At 47.8% G+C, this 17,624-nt stretch overlaps 1 protein-coding gene across 3 annotated transcripts in view; it reads left to right on the forward strand.

The window, feature by feature from the left end:
• The first annotated feature begins 4,909 nt into the window (after nt 1–4,909).
• The window catches only part of dph6 (diphthamine biosynthesis 6), a 267,398-nt gene continuing 254,683 nt past the window's right edge, over nt 4,910–17,624 (forward strand). For 2 of the 3 annotated variants that reach the window (XM_033026964.1, XM_033026963.1), the window contains exons 1-3: nt 4,910–5,418; nt 6,892–6,986; nt 15,183–15,367. In XM_033026964.1, the coding sequence (XP_032882855.1) occupies nt 5,396–5,418; nt 6,892–6,986; nt 15,183–15,367 (303 nt within the window). In that variant the 5' untranslated portion in view covers nt 4,910–5,395. The remainder of the gene's footprint in view (nt 5,419–6,891; nt 6,987–15,182; nt 15,368–17,624) is intronic. The other variant, XM_033026965.1, reaches the window with a different exon arrangement.

A 17,624-nucleotide genomic window follows, 5' to 3' on the forward strand; every position in this document is an offset into this window, starting at 1 on the left:
GCCACCCTTGACTCCCACACGGACATTGATTCCTACACATCCTCTGTTCTGGACTTTATAAACTCCACCATCAATAGTGTCACCTCCCTCAAACAGGTGACCATATTCCCGAATCAGAAGCCATGGATGAACAGCGAGGTCAGGCTACTGCTGAAAGCACGGGACACCGCTTTCAGGTCAGGCGATGCTCGAGCCTACAGTTCAGCCAGGGCTAACCTGAAGAGGGGCATCAAGAAGGCCAAGCACTGCCATAAGCTCAGGATTGAGGAGCACTTCAACAACAACTCCGACCCCCGACGCATGTGGCAAGGCATCCAGGCCATCACGGACTACAGACCCTCCAACACCACCCCCACATCCAGCGACGCCTCCTTCCTTGAGGAGCTTAACCACTTCTATGGCCGCTTCGACAGGGACAATCTAGAGACAGCCATCAAGGCTGTGCTACCTGCCGATCACCAACCCCTCACACTCACCCCCTACGACGTATTCGTGGCACTGAGTAGGACTAATGCACGTAAGGGCTGCTGGCCCTGACGGCATCCCCGGGCGCGTGCTCAGGGCCTGTGCTGCGCAGCTGACAGACGTCTGGACTGACATCTTCAACCTGTCACTTGCCCAAGCAGTTGTCCCCACGTGCCTTAAATCCACCTCCATCGTGCCAGTGCCAAAACACTCCACTGCGGCAAGCCTCAACGACTTCCGCCCAGTTGCACTTACCCCCATCATCACCAAGTGCTTCGAGAGGCTGGTCCTGGCACACCTCAAAGCTGCCTACCCCCCACACTGGATCCCTATCAGTTTGCCTACCGCAAGAACAGGAGTACGGAGGATGCCATCTCAACGGCACTTCACTCCGCCCTCTCCCACCTCGACAACAGAGACACTTACGTAAGAATGCTGTTCATCGATTACAGCTCAGCATTCAACACCATTATACCATCAAAACTGATCACCAAACTCGGTAACCTGGGCATCGACCCCTCCCTCTGCAACTGGATACTGGACTTTCTAACCAACAGACCCCAGTCTGTTAGGTTAGACAAGCACACCTCTTCAACCCTCACCCTGAACACCGGCGTTCCACAGGGCTGTGTGCTGAGCCCCCTCCTCTACTCCCTCTTCACCTATGACTGCACACCTGTACATGGTACTAACACCATCATCAAGTATGCAGATGATACAACGGTGATTGGCCTCATCAGCAACAACGATGAGTCGGCCTACAGGGAGGAGGTCCAGCACTTAGCAGCATGGTGCGCTGACAACAACCTGGCCCTTAACTCCAAGAAGACCAAGGAGCTCATTGTAGACTTCAGGAAGTCCAGGGGCGGCACGCACACCCCCATCCACATTAACGGGACGGAGGTGGAACGTGTTTCTAGCTTCAGGTTCCTGGGAGTCAACATCTCCGATGACCTCTCTTGGACCCACAATACCTCAACTCTGATCAAGAAGGCTCACCAGCGTCTCTTCTTCCTGAGGAGACTGAAGAAGGTCCATCTGTCTCCTCAGATCCTGGTGAACTTCTACCGCTGCACCATCGAGAGCATCCTTACCAACTGCATCACAGTATGGTATGGCAACTGCTCTGTCTCCGACCGGAAGGCATTGCAGAGGGTGGTGAAAATTGCCCAACGCATCACCGGTTCCTCGCTCCCCTCCATTGAGTCTGTCCAAAGCAAGCGTTATCTGCGGAGGGCGCTCAGCATCGCCAAGGACTGCTCTCACCCCAACCATGGACTGTTTACCCTCCTACCATCCGGGAGGCGCTACAGGTCTCTCCGTTGCCGAACCAGCAGGTCCAGGAACAGCTTCTTCCCGGCGGCTGTCACTCTACTCAACAACGTACCTCGGTGACTGCCAATCACCCCCCCACCCCCCGGACACTTATTATCACTTATTATTATTTATTTAAATCATTTGCTATGTCGCTCTTCCAGGGAGATGCTAAATGCATTTCGTTGTCTCTGTACTGTACACTGACAATGACAATTAAAATTGAATCTGAATCTGAATCTGAAACAGGTGACCATATTCCCGAATCAGAAGCCATGGATGAACAGCGAGGTCAGGCTACTGCTGAAAGCACGGGACACCGCTTTCAGGTCAGGCGATGCCCGAGCCTACAGTTCATCCAGGGCTAACCTGAAGAGGGGCATCAAGAAGGCCAAGCACTGCTATAAGCTAAGGATTGAGGAGCACTTCAGTAACAACTCCGACCCCCGACGCATGTGGCAAGGCATCCAGGCCATCACGGACTATAGACCCACCAACAGCACCCCCATTTCCAGCGACGCCTCCTTCCTTGAGGAGCTTAACCACTTTTATGGCCGCTTTGACAGGGACAATCTAGAGATGGCCATCAAGGCTGTGCTCCCTGCTGATCACCAGCCCCTCACACTCACCCCCTACGACGTGTACGTGGCACTGAGCAGGATTAATGCACGTAAGGCTGCTGGCCCTGACGGCATCCCCGGGCGCGTCCTCGGGGCCTGTGCTGCGCAGCTGACAGACGTTTGGACTGACATCTTCAACCTGTCACTTGCCCAAGCAGTTGTCCCCACGTGCCTTAAAACCACCTCCATCGTGCCGGTGCCAAAACATTCCACTGCGCCGAGCCTCAACGACTTCCGCCCAGTTGCACTTACTCCCATCATCACCAAGTGCTTCGAGAGGCTGGTCCTGGCACACCTCAAAGGCTGCCTACCTCCCACACTGGATCCCTATCAGTTCGCCTCCCGCAAGAACAGGAGTACGGCGGATGCCATCTCAACGGCACTTCACTCCGCCCTCTCCCACCTCGACAACAGAGACACTTACGTAAGAATGCTGTTCGATTATAGCTCAGCATTCAACACCATTATACCCTCTAAACTGATCACCAAACTCGGCGACCTGGGCATCGACCCTTCCTCTGCAACTGGATATTGGACTTTCTAACCAACAGACCCCAGTCTGTTAGGTTAGACAAGCACACCTGTTCAACCCTCACCCTGAACACCGGCGTTCCACAGGGCTGTGTGCTGAGCCCCCTCCTCTACTCCCACTTCACCTACGATTGCACACCTGTACATGGTACTAACACCATCATCAAGTATGCAGATGATACAACGGTGATTGCCTCATCAGCAACAACGATGAGTCGGCCTATAGGGAGGAGGTCCAGCTCCTAGTAGCATGGTGCGCTGACAACAACTTGGCCCTTAACTCCAAGAAGACAAAGGAGCTCATTGTAGACTTCAGAAGGTCTAGGGGCGGCACGCACATCCCCATCCATATTAACGGGACGGAGGTGGAACGTGTTTCCAGCTTCAGGTTTCTGGCGGTCAACATCTCCGATGACCTCTCTTGGACCCACAATACCTCAACTCTGGTCAAGAAGGCTCACCAGCGTCTCTTCTTCCTGAGGAGACTGAAGAAGGTCCATCTGTCTCCTCAGATTCTGGTGAACTTCTACTGCTGCACCATCGAGAGCATCCTTACCAACTGTATCACAGTATGGTATGGCAACTGCTCTGTCTCCGACCGGAAAGCACTGCAGAGGGTGGTGAAAATTGCCTAACGCATCACCGGTTCCTCACTCCCCTCCATTGAGTCTGTCCAAAGCAAGCGATGTCTGTGAAGGGCATGCAGCATCGTCAAGGACTGCTCTCACCCCAGCCACAGACTGTTTACTCTCCTACCATCAAGGAGGCGCTCCAGGTCTCTCCGTTGCCGGACCAGCAGGTCCAGGAACAGCTTCTTCCCTGCGGCTGTTACATTACTTAACTCTGTACCTCGGTGATTGCCAGTCACCCCCCCCCCCCCCCCCCCCCCCCCCCCCCGGATACTCCTTCCACCAGAAAGAATTGCACTACTACGACTGTACGTAAACATATTTATTGCTCATATTCTATGTCGCTCTTCTGGGGAGATGCAAACTGCATTTCGTTGTCTTTGTACTGTACACTGCACAATGACAATAAAGTTTGAATCTGAATCTGAAGTGAACCTCTGCACCTGAAAGAACTGTTGGGGTCCTTGGATAGAGTTGAGGGAGGAGGTATAGGGACAGGTGTTTCCCCTGACAGGACAGTACATAGTAAAAAGCTTTTCATTGTACCTCAGTACACATGACAATACACTAAACTGAAGCAACCCTTCGGCCCTCCGAGTGTCTACCAAGGACCATTTTTTTAAATAACATTTGGTTATTCAAAAGAAACCAATGTCTGTGTACATTTAATTTAAAGGTTTTCTTTTTGCACTGTACCCTCAGAGTGAAATATCTGAGATTTCTAATCACGCCGCTGGTTTGGAGGAACGCAGGCTATGAGCATCTGCACAGACCAGGGCTTGGCTTCCCTCTAAACTGCTCCAGGCTCACGGATAAGTTAGTCCGAGTTTTATAGGCGAGTGTTGCAGGGCCGCTGGAAGTTGCTAAGCAGCGGTTAAGTTATATACGCGAGTGTTGCAAGCTGTAGTATCTTTGGTTGTAGGGCCGCTGGAAGCTGCGCCATGAATTTAAACGGCGCCGCCCTCGCCTCGTATCGCTGGGGCTTCCTCACTCACTCCGCCCTCAGTCACCTTCATATATCCCCGCTCAAACTAGCAGGCTGGCGGTTCGCCGAGTTCCCCGTGTCTGCCGTCTCTCTCCGGTGGCCGCAAACGGCTTTGCGACGGCGGGGCGACGGTGTTGGGCTCAGCAATGGGTGCAGGCGCGACGAGGGCAGCGGGGTGGGGTCCTCGGCCCGGGGACCTTGGCGGTGGCTTCACCCGCAGAGAGGAAGGAGGGAAGGAGACAGAGATAGATGGAGAGAGAGAGAGAGAGAGGAAGGAGAGACAGATAGAGAGGGAGGGAGAGAGAGAGAAGGGTAGAGGGAGAGAGAGAGAAGGGTAGAGAGAGAGAAGAATAGAAAGAGAGGATAGAGAGAGAGAGTGAAGGGGAAAGGAGAGAGAAAGTGAATGAAAGAGGGAAAGGAGACGGCCAGAGAGAGTGGGGGAGAGTGAGACAGTGGGGGAGAGGGCGTGAGAGAAAGTGAATGAGAGGGAAGGGGGAGAGACGGAAGGAAGACAGTGTGAGAGAAGGGGGAGAGAGGGAGAAAGTGTGGAGAGAGGGTGTGAGAAAGGGAGAAAGAGGGGGAGTGTGACTGAGTGTGGAATCAAAATACCTGGCTTCAGAGAGAGTGTGAGAGACACTAGTAACATCTGGAAGGAAAACGGGTCTGAAAAAAAGGGGCAGTAAATAAATAGAGACCCAGAGAGATTGGAAGAGACTGGATCTAGGTGAAGAGAGAGATCAGAACTCAAGAGAGCAGGAAGAGTTAGCCAAATCCCTAGAGGAGTTGAACACAAGATTTTTTTAAATTCAGTAAATTTGAAAATCCTGTCTCATTCAATCCTTCTGATCAAAATGAGAGTAATTGCTCTGGTCAGGTAAATTAACATCTCCATGCCATCAGCAGTATTGAATTGTCTCTATGGTTACCTCTTTTCCGTGCACCTGTTGTGCCTGGCTAGTTCACAGTAAAGACTATGCCAGGCTCTGCTGCATGAATGACTCAGATATGCAGGATGACAATGGAGTGCTAAGAGCTTTTTCCCCATTTCACCTATCCATTCTTAGCACAAGGAACTGATAGATGTTGCCATGAAAATTGATGCTATTCTACATTTCTATTGTTAAACTCAACCAACACAAATTTCCAATATCTCCTCTTCCACGAGAGGCTGCTTCCACTAAACAGCAGGTTATCAAACTTCCCTTCCCAGCACCGACACAGGGCAAAATTGTAAATGTGTCTCATGCAGACACCCCACACTTCACTTTCACAGATATTCTTTTTAACTTACTCAGAAAAAATCTGCTTCAACAATATAATTCATGCTGCAATAGTGCACCATCTCATTTTTTACCTTGCCTTTCCTTAATCAAAGTCTTTTCCTTAATTTGCCTTACTCAAAAGTCTCAGTTGAAATTTGATGTGACTGCTACATCACTCCTTAACGTTCATCTTCAAATCAGTGCCTTTACTGTGATGCTCCATGCCATCCTATGCCAATTATATCCGTAGGATTTCATTTTGGTTCTCATTTATCTGTCCAACCATAGCTGGAGTACCCCTAGCAATGATTTATCTTGCCTTGTACTGCTAATTGTAGTCTAACGTGGATCTATTCCTGTTCTGCCCTCTTATTTATTTATTGGCATTTACTAACATCCTGGTAGATGTGAGATTAACTTTCTTCCTACTGTGTAATCAGACTGCATACGTCATTTCTTCATTGTGCTTGCGTGTGCCCCAGTCAAACAATAGGAAGATTAGTCTGCAACATACCATTTGATCCTGATTTGAACTCCTAATCAGTACCTTAAAGATTATGCATTTCCCAGCTCCTTTGCTTTGCTCCGGTCCGCACATTTCTGAAATGTTCTTAAGCCAGTCTGCCGAGGAAAATGCTCGTCACCATCAGTGAATGTTTCTGTGCCCTACCTAAACTCTCATCAATTTCTCCCCTCCCTCCCCATCCATGCCTTCCAGCTTCAAAATTTGTAAGTCTTCAGTCCGTTTGCCTCTCTTTCTGCCCATCAATCCTCCCTCACCCCGCTTTTATTCGCCCATTGCCTGCCACACTTTATCCTGCCCTTCCTCTTTTCTAGTTTTCTCCCCCCCCCCCCACCCCCAACAATCAGTCTGAAGAAAGATCGTGACCCAATCCGTCACTTATCCATGTTCTCCAGAGATGCTGCCTGACCTGCTGCGTAACTCCAGCACTTTGTGCCTTTTTCCGATGGTTTCCTGCCAACTGAACTTTAACGTTAATGGAATATGTGGTGATGTTGGTGCCGGAGAGACTTATTAGCTGTAAGTTTGATGAAACTGAATTGATTTTTAATTTTCTTTGTAGCGGTGGAAAGGACAGCTGTTATAATATGATGCAGTGTGTGGCAGCTGGACATGAAGTTGTGGCTTTAGCGAATTTAAGACCTGCCAATCATAAAGGTAAACCTTTTTATATTAATACAGATATGCAACCTGTATCATCTTTGCAGCTTGCAAAATGAGATATATTTATACCACAATTTAGTGTGCACTAGTCTCCAAGTGAACAAACTGGTTCCCTTATGGATCAGGCTTAAATATGTGGACACTACAGGTTGTGCTCTTTATTGTCAAGTATGAGCACTTTGCTTAATGGGGAATTATAATTTAGGACGCCTCACAGTTAATCCCAGCTGCTAATATCACACTTGAGCACAAATGTGCTCAAAAGTGCACTTTTCACACAGAGAGTTGTGAGTCTGGAATTCTTTGCCTCAGAGGGCGGTGGAGGCCGGTTCTCTGGATGCTTTCAAGAGAGCATTAGATAGAGCTCTTAAAGATAGCGGAGTCAAGGGATATGGGGAGAAGGCAGGAACGGGGTACTGATTGTGGATGATCAGCCATGATCACATTGAATGGCGGTGCTGGCTTAAAGGGCCAAATGGCCTACTCCTGCACCTATTGTCTATAAATACCCAGGTAATGTCACATTCTGGAAATCCCCAACCTTCATTACATCAAATATGTTATATTAAACATGAACTATGATGTTGAAAGAAGGAACTGCAGATGCTTGTTTACAAAAAAAGGACATAAAATGCTGGAGTAACATAGTGGGTCAGGCAGTGTGCCTGGAGAACATGATAGGTGATGTTTCGATTCTTCATATACCAGGATGTGTCAGGGACAGTGGACTGTGAAGATAGATGGTGGCAGACGAAGCTCTGTGTTATTGGTGCGTGGATCCTGATATGTTTTCATGCAATGTTGCTGAGATTCAAGATTCAAGAGAGTTTATTGTCATGTGTCCCAGATAGGACAATGAAATTCTTGCTTTGCTTCAACAGAACAGAATATAGTTGGCATAAATAAATACAGAACAGAACAGATCAGTGTGACCATATACCAATATATATATATATATATACACATAAATAAACAGATAAAGTGCAATGGGCTATTAATGATGAGAGTTTTGTTTGAGTTGAGTTTAATAGCCTGATGGCTGTGGGGAAGCAGCTATTCCTGAACCTGGATGTTGCAGATTTCAGGCTCATGTACCTTCTATCTGAAGGCAGTGGGGAGATGAGTGAGTGGCCAGGATGGTGTGGATCCTTGATGATGCTGGCGGCCTTTTTGAGGCAGTGACTGCGATAGATCCCCTTGATGGTAGGGAGGTCAGAGCCAATGATGGACCGGGCAGTGTTTACACATTTTTGCAGTCTTTTCCGCTCCTGGGCGCTCAAGTTGCCGAACGAAGCCACGACGCAACCGGTCGGCATGCTCTCTACTGTGCACCTGTAGAAGTTCGAGAGAGACCTCTTTGACATACCGACTCTCCGTAATCTTCTCAGGAAGTAGAGGCGCTGATGAGCTTTCCTTATAATTGCATCAGTGTTCTCCGACCAGGAGAGATCTTCAGAGATATGCACGCCCAGGAATTTGAAGCTCTTGACCCTCTCCACCATCGACCCGTTGATATTAACAGGACTATGGGTCCCCATCCTACCCCTTCCAAAGTCCACAATCAGTTCCTTGGTTTTGCTGGTGTTGAGAGCCAGGTTATTGTGCTGGCACCATTTGGTCAAATGGTCAATCTCATTTCTATACTCTGACTCATCTCCATCAGTGATACGTCCCACAACAGTGGTGTCGTCAGCGAACTTGATGATGGAGTTCGCACTATGACCGGCTACGCAGTCATGAGTATAGAGTGAGTATAGCAGGGGGCTGAGCACGTAGCCTTGAGGTGCTCCCGTGCTGATTGTTATCGACGTTGACACATTTCCACCAATACGAACAGACTGTGTTCTGTGAATGAGGAAGTTGAGCATCCAATTGCAGCGGGATGCGCAGAGACCCAGTTCTGAGAGTTTGGTAACCAGCTTGGAGGGAATGATTGTGTTAAATGCCAAGCTATAGTCAATGAATAACAGCCTGAAATATGAGTTTTTGTTGTCCAAGTGGTCCAGAACGGAGTGGAGAGCCAGCGAGATCGCATCCACCGTTGATCTGTTGTGGCGGTAAGCGAACTGCAGTGGGTCCAGGTTTTTGTCGAGGTATGAGTTGATTTGCGCCATGGTCAACCTCTCAAAGCACGTAATCACCACCGACGTTAATGCCACTGGTCGATAGTCATTGAGGCACGTCACAGGGCTCGAAGTTAGCGGTTGCCCGGGTGCCACTGACCACCCAAAATGCCGCCGGGCAACCTAAACACCGAGTCATTTTGCCCGGCTTGGCACGCAGATACTGGTTGATACTGAAGATAGACACAAAAAACTGGAGTAACTCAGCAGGTCAGGCAGCATCTCTGGAGAAAAGGAACGTGATGTTTTGTGTCGGCGACGGCTGTAATGCGTGGATAAGATACTAAGTGTGGCGTGATGGATGGTCGGAGCGAATGATGGGCCCCGCACAGCAGCAGCAGCGGCGACGTCGGTGGCGGCTCCATCTCCTCCTCCTCCCTCCTCCCGCACCACTCCCGCCCTGTTAGCGGCCGCTGCCCGCCACTCCGCCAACGGCGCTTTCAAAATAAACCCTCCCGCAAGCCGAGGCCGGGAGGAGGGAGGGAGGGAGCAGGAGACTCCCTTCCGCCGTCTGAAGCGTCTGCACCGCTCGGCCCCGCACCTTCCTGTTGGTTGGCGGTGGCGAGGAGATCCCAACTGCCTCCCCCTTTGGCGGCAGCACTTGGCGATGGACGGGCAGGGGCTGAGATCCCGGGGCGGAAGGGGGGACACTTCCCCCCCTGTTTTGAGATGTCCCCACCCGAGAGGCCCTCCCCCCTCCATGCCCGGGGGTGGCCAGAGATGTCGGGTCAGACGGGAGTGGCGCCCCCAGGCCCACAGCCAGCGCTGAGAAGCAGTGCTAAACCCAGCTAAACGCCAGGTTATCCCTGCTTGAATTTACGTGAAATATGTCATCAGTCCAGGCATGACCAGGCCAGACAGGCAGAGTTGAGCTGCATTTAGCGCTGGATTGAGCTGAAATTACCGTTCACAGGGCCTCCGAAGCCTCGAGCGTGTGTGTGTGAATGTGCGCACGCGATTTCCGTGCCTGGCAGCGATGATGCCGGTGTTGTCCGAAATACCATCACAGCTAATGGGGGCTCGAGACTGGGTCTACAGACTCCAAACAGTCCAGGAGTTGTTCATCTGCCCCCCCCCCGACCAGCTCTGTACAGTCCTCACATCTGGGGGTGCGCTCTTTAATTGCTGTCTGTAGGCAGGAAGAAGCAGCCTATGGTCGGATTTACCGAAGTGAGGGCGAGGGATAGAGCGATAGGCATCCTTGATGGTGGTGTAGCAGTGGTCGAGGGTGTTTGGTCCTCTGGTGCAGCAGGAGACATGTTGGTGAGATATTGTGTTCATGGAAAATCTAGTGGGGTAGGTCCTTATAGGACTACACAGGTCTTAGATGAAGTGTGGGGAAAAATGCCTTTGCAGGCTGTAAAAAAAAAAAAGAAAAATGTGAGTGCTGAAAATCTGAAATTTAAAAAAAAAGCATCATCCTGAGGGGTCCAAGCAATGCTGGGTTTTTTTGGCTCTTGCTAATATGTCTTGAGTATGTGGTGATGAACCAGATGGGTTCTGACCTGAAACGTCATCTATCCACGTTCTTCAGACATGCTACCTGATCTGCTGAATTACTCCAGTTTACTGTGTCTTTATTAGTAGACTAGATGCTGTAATCCTGAGCAACATACTGATTGCTGGAGTCACTCAGAAGGTCAGGCAGTGTGTGTGGAGGGAAATGGACTGGTGACCTTTTGGGTCAGGACCCTTCTTCAGTTATTTCCCTCCACAGTTGTTTCTGATTTGCTGAGACCCTGCAACAACTCAGCTAAAGATAAATCTCATGGAATTAAAGTCATGTAATATATCCGTCACGTTTGAAATTATCTCTCAATTCTAATTTCTGGGGCATAGAGCCCTATATTCGTCTTGTGATTTAATCCTTGCAATACAGCTCTCATTCTGTGTGTGTGCTCTGCATTGTATCCAAGGACAATGAATCCTTGAGGTGTTGCGACCTGAATTGCTCACAATATTACAAATTTGGTGCAATCAGGATTTTATCAAACTAGTTTTATTTCAGAAGGTGAATCACTTGCCACAGATGACCAGCCTCTGATGTGTTCTTAAAGCCAAAGTATTGAGTTTGGGATGACCTCTCAGATTATTGATGGAGCTGGACTGAAACCATTACTGATATCAGTATGTGTAGGAAAGAACTGCAGATGCTGGTTTAAATCGAAGGTAGACACAAAATGCTGGAGTAACTCAGCAGAACAGGCAGCATCTCTGGAGAGAAGGAATGGGTGACATTTCGGGTCGAGATCCTTCGTCATACCCGCATTTCGGGTCGAGACCCTACTTCAGACTGATATTAGTATTTTGCTCAAGGCTTCATTTGTTTACTTGAAGCCTACTGTGATGTTTGGTGGACTGTGTGGGGTGGGAGGACCCGTTACTTCTCCCGTGCAGCAGGTGGCACTGCACAGGACAAAGGGAGATGTGTATATCGTTTATCCTGTCCGTAGTGTGCAGTCAGATTCTGTGTGTTGCAGCCATTTTTGAGTTGGCTTGCTGCCAGCATTGAGTAATGTAATAAAGACTTCTGTTGTACCTTGAAGACTCTCAAGTACTTGTGCAGACCTAGAAGATGAACACGAAAGTGGTGTCAGAAGTGGGATTCTTCGGAGTGTCCAAAGACCGAGATAAGAGCCTATTTTTTGTTTTTAAAAAATATATTTTTTTTAAAGTTCTGTAGTGAACTCAAACTAACATGTTTCGGCGATTCGATCGTTTCGATCCCGAGCGAGAAAGGTGGTCATCGTATTTAATGTGAGCTGAGTTTTATTTTGAAAGTACGGTAATTACGACTGACCAGAGGAAGAAGGCTCTCTTGTGTTCGTCGATGTCTCCAGAAACATTTGCACTGCTTCAAAATTTACTTACAGAAGAAGTAACTGAAGCCTCGTATGCTGAAATTACAACGGCTTTGCAGCTGCATTTCGAAGAAACTCAAAATTTCCTCGCAGCTCGCTTTGATTTCTACCCGATGGTGCAACAGGAAAGGCAATCGATTACCGAATTTCTTTCCGAACTTTGCACGGAGGCAAAAGCTTGTGATTTTAAAACTCAATGCTGCGAAAAGTGCCAAGACAATGCGTTGCAGGATAGACTGGTCATGGGCTGCAGGCATGCATTGATCCAGCAGGTGATTCTCAAGGAATCGGACGCCTCATTGAAGAATGTGCTACAGTGTGCTAAGATGGCCGAGCTGCTGAGTAAAGAACGGCACAAAATGGCCGGCGAAACAGCGTCGAAGCTCCCTCAGGAGGTGCATACAGTTCGTCAGTTGTCTGCAATGCCAAAAACCAGTTGATCGACCCAGAGCAAATCCGGACAAGGTGGGACAGTTTCAGAAGAGCCGTCCCCTGTGGGGGGAGGATCAAAACCCTGCTACCGGTGCGGCTCGACTGCTCATCATCACTGTGAGTGCCCGTATATTAAGTCCGTTTGTTATGCCTGTTACCGAAAAGGTAATCTCCAGGCAGTGTGTCAATCCGTAGGACAGCGGAGAAAGGGCTAGAAAACTGCGGAGTTGAAGTGCTCGGTGTGTCCACGATCACCGACAAGCCGAGGATTTTGCTGCGGGTCTTGAACGTCGATCTACAGTTCCAGGTGGACACTGGTGCGGCTGTGTCGCTGGTGGGTCAGGATATTGGGAGAGGATCGGATCGCCAAAACTGAAACCGACCAACGTCCGCCTTTTCGGATACGGACGACAGCCCATTTCCACGAAAGGCAAATGCACTGTTGCCGTTTCCTGTAATGGTATAACACAGATGTTGCCGCTTATCGTCGTTTGTAAAGAAGGTACATCCCTGTGCTCCATCGACTGGATTCATGCTTTCAAGCTTGACATGGACGCCTTGATATACGATGGATCAACTATGGCATTGTCATCTACCATGGATTGCAACATGGTCAGCAAGTGTGTGAACAACCTGTGAAAACAGGATGTCGAATGGCACTGGTCCAAAGAGTGTGATCATGCATTCACCAGGTTGAAGGAGATGCTCGCCCAGAAGACGTGTTTGGTCCACTATGACCCATCAAAGCCGATCTCACTGGATGCCGATGCATCGCCATCTGGTCTTGGAGCAGTAATCTCACAAACGGCGCCGAATGGCAAGGAAGAACTAATCGCGTTCGCATCCAAAACGCCGCCGACCGCTGAAAAAAAACTACAGCCAAGTGGAGAAAGAACAGCATACAGATAAAGCAAATACTGATATCTCTTCAAAAGAGAACACTGAGGAAAACTCTGTTGATTCTGAACCTTCAGCAAAAAAGGCTGGAAAAAAAGAGTGAAGCAAGGTCCAGCCAAATGGAGATGTTCAAACTGGAAAGGGGGAATGTGATGTTTGGTGGACTGTGTGGGGTGGGAGGACCCGTTGCTCCTCCCATGCAGCAGGTGGCGCAGCACAGGACAAAGGGAGATGTTGTGTATATAGTTTATCCTGTCCGTAGTGTGCGGGTGTGCAGTCAGATTCTGTGTGTTGCAGCCATTTTTGAGTTGTCTTGCTGCCAGCATTGAGTAATGTAATAAAGACTTCTGTTGTACCTTGAAGACTCTCAAGTACTTGTGCAGACCTAGAAGACGAACACGAAACCTACAATCTGCATTATATACAAAAAAGGTTTATTTTTTTCTCAATAAATATTAAACACAGCATTTGTTCAACAAATGTCAAACTATTTTGTTTTAAAATTATTTTCAAGTCAAGTCAAGTCAACTTTATTTGTCACATACACATACAAGATGTGCAGTGAAATGAAAGTGGCAATGCCTGCGGATTGTGCAAAAACTACAGAACAGAATAGAACAGAAACAGTGTTCAAAAGGGACCTCCCGGTGGCTCAGCACTTCAACTCCCCCTCCCATTCCCAATCCGACCTCTCTGTCCTGGGTCTCCTCCATTGCCAGAGTGAGCAACAGCGGAAATTGGAGGAACAGCACCTCATATTCCGTCTGGGGACCTTGCGTCCTTATGGCATTAACATAGAATTCTCCCAATTTGGCTAGCCCTTGCTGTCTCCTCCCCTTCCTTAACCCTCTAGCTGTCTCCTCCCACCCTCCCATCCGCCCGCCCTCGGGCTCCTCCTCCTCCTCCCCTTTTCCTTCTTTCTTTCCCCCACCCCCCATCAGTCTGAAGAAGGGTTTTGGCCCGAAACGTCGCCTATTTCCTTCGCTCCATAGATGCTGCTGCACCCGCTGAGTTTCCCCAGCAATTTTGTGTACCTTAGAACAGAAACAGTATTTACATGTTAGAAAATATTTTTTTACAAAAGACACAACACAGCAGTAAATTAGTACAGTAAATTAGTCCCTGGTGAGATAAGAGTTTACAGTTCCGATGGCCTGTGGGAAGATACTCCTTCTCACCCTCTCTGTTTTCACAGCATGACAGCGGAGGCGTTTGCCTGACCGTAGCAGCTGGAACAGTCCGTTGCTGGGGTGGTAGGGGTCCCCCATTATGTTGCTGGCTTTGGATCTGCACCTCCTGGCGTATAGGTCCTGCAGGGGGGCGAGTGTAGTTCCCATAGTGAGTTCGGCTGAACGCACTACTCTCTGCAGAGCCTTCCTGCCCTGGGCAGAGCTGTTCCCAAACCAGTTTGTGATGTTGCCTGACAAGATTTATTCTACAGCCCCAGAGTAGAAGCACTGAAGGATCCTCAGAGAGATTCTGAATTTCCTCAGCTGCCTGAGGTGGTAAAGGCACTGCCTTGCCTTACTCACCTGTGCGGCAGTGTGTGTTGTCCATGTCAGATCCTCTGTGATGTGGACTCCCAGATATTTAAAGCAGCTCACCCTTTCCACAGTCGTCCCATTTATCTCCAGTGGCGTGTACGTCCGCGGATGTTGTGCCCTTCTAAAGTCCACAATCGGCTCCTGAGTTTTTGTGACATTCAAGAGGAGGCTGTTGTCCTGACACCAGAGTGCCAGATCAGCCGCCTCGTCCCGGTAGGCCTTCTCATCGTTATCGAAGATCAGGGTCAATTTAAAAATGAATACAGGATTCAGCAAAATTCATTGACCATGTTCTTCTGAAATAACTCTTTTATTGAATGTTTATTCTTGCAGACGAGCTTGACAGTTACATGTATCAGACTGTGGGACACGAAGCCATAGATCTCTATTCAGAAGCTATTGGCCTCCCAATGTATCGACGCACTATTAAAGGGAGCTCTCTAGCAATAGGAAGAGACTACACGGAATGTGAAGGTGATGAAGTGGAAGACCTCTACCATCTTTTGAAGCAGATCAAGGTACTTGCAAGGATATTTTAAAAACTCAATACTTTTTATTGAATGTGATATTGAAGAGCCATGACTGTAGGACTATGGGTCAAGAGTTGGAAAATAGGATTAGAGATCGGCAGTTTGTTTTTAACCAAAGCAGATGCAATGCATAGTTTTTCTGGGATGATACTGATCTGAGACCAAGTTGGGGCAACTCACAACCTGCAATGGCTCCATTGTACTCTAAAAGTGTATCCGTAGATTCTTGTTAAGCGATTAAAATATAATTGTGGCAGTGAAACAACTAGATTGCTCGATTTGTATTATAAACAAAAAGGTTGCCAGGATGCTGTATATCTAAACATACATTGAACTTGCAGTTCTGCTGTGATGACAGTGACGTTGTGACGTTTTTTTGGGGGTCTGATCTCGCACCACTTTGTGAAGTGCAGTTCACACACAAATTACCCATACTTTGAGATCATTTTATAGTAATCTAATTGTTTTGCACAATTGGTTACTTGGCGTGACATAAAAAAGCCAAACTCAGATGTAGATTGTTTTGTACTTGGATCAAATTTTCCATAATAGAAGTGTAGGATGTGGGTTGTGAATCTCCATCCTGTCTCTAGTCTCGCTAAATGACCATTCTGGTTCTGTCGTACAACTGTCGTGGTCTGCGTTTGGGCCAGAGCGCAGGGGATAAAGCTTGCCACACAGTTGTTGACAACCTTCTGGAGAACTGTGACATACTATGTCTGCAAGAGACATTTTTAGCGAAGCAAGACTTGGACAAACTCAATTCTCTCAATGGGGCTGGGGAGTCTACAACTGACCTTGGCATGGGAATAGTCAAAGGTAGGATATCAGGGGGTGTAGCTATTCTATGGAACAAGAAGCTTGACTCATCAATAAATATGGTTCGGCTTGATGCTGACTGGTGTATTGCAATACACTTTTCTCACAATGACAAGGAATTTGCTATCCTAAATGTTATCCTATAAATGCCATCAGAATGAGGATGAATATTTAAAAAGGCTTGCTTTCATCTATTCCTATATTCAAAACAATAATTATTGTAATATATATGTAATTGGGGATATGAATGCAGATATCTCAGGAACTCATTATTTGCCAATCGTATGACTAGGCTCTAAGATAATAATAGTAAGATTAAACGAGAACTTACCAGTTTGAAGTTTGATCTTTATTTTATGAGGAGTTACGATGAGGGAATACGTGAAGAAGGCCCATTCAGCCGCACGTGCGTCAATCTTCAAAGCAGCGGTGTGAAATCACAGATAATAATAACAGTGACTGAAGTATGATAGTAAGATGAAAGAAGACTAGAACTACCAGATGAGCTTAACGGGGGCTGGGAGCGGAGGGCATGTATTCCCTCATCGTAACTCCTCATAAAATAAAGATCAAACTTCAAACTGGTAAGTTCTCGTTTAATCTTACTATTTTACTTCGGAGCCACGTGAGTGACTACGTGAAGATTTCAAAGCTCTGTGATTTCATGCCATGAGAAAACAAGTCTACACAACCACAACTGCCTCATTGACAAAATGAGGGAAAACATTCATAATGCATACAGTCATGACATAGATTTAAACATGCTGATGCTGTTAAATAACCAATAACAATAGTCACATCTCTCATCCGGCTGGAACCTATAACAGAACATAAAATAAATTGAGAATACCTCTGGTCTGGCAACGGATTATAACATTTGAAATATTGTTCGTTTGACCACACTACAGCCGTTATGATGTGGTCCAGCGGAACGTAATTAACCCTTGTTGCTGCTGTTATAGCAGCCCTGATGGAGCAAGATCCAGATCAGTATCTACTCCTGCATACCTCAACTCCGTTTTAACACCTGACAAGATCTGAGCAGATAGGTTCTTATAACGTCTTTTGTAACTAACAATCATAGTTAGCTCAGAGTCTCAAAGGCTCTTGGTGACCTTGACGTATTGTTGTATATGTGTGTCCCCACATAACGTGAAATCCCTGGGTATGTCTTGAGTTATTTTAAGACCTGACACCCCTACTGCTCTGCTTAAATTAATTATAGCATAAAATACTATGCATATATTTGCAGATGTAATCATCCTCTCCTGTCACAATAATGTAGCGAGTGACCTGTTGTGCTAACCAGCGCCAGGAGGATAACTACCTAATGAGGTCCGATCAAAGCTAAGAATGTAGCTGGAACCCCCTGGTTCAAAAAGTGTTACACAATGTCCCATACTGCATTGTACTTGTCCTGGGAAAC

This window comes from Amblyraja radiata, chromosome 9 (genome assembly GCF_010909765.2).
Source record: "Amblyraja radiata isolate CabotCenter1 chromosome 9, sAmbRad1.1.pri, whole genome shotgun sequence".
Taxonomy (NCBI): Eukaryota; Metazoa; Chordata; class Chondrichthyes; order Rajiformes; family Rajidae; genus Amblyraja; species Amblyraja radiata.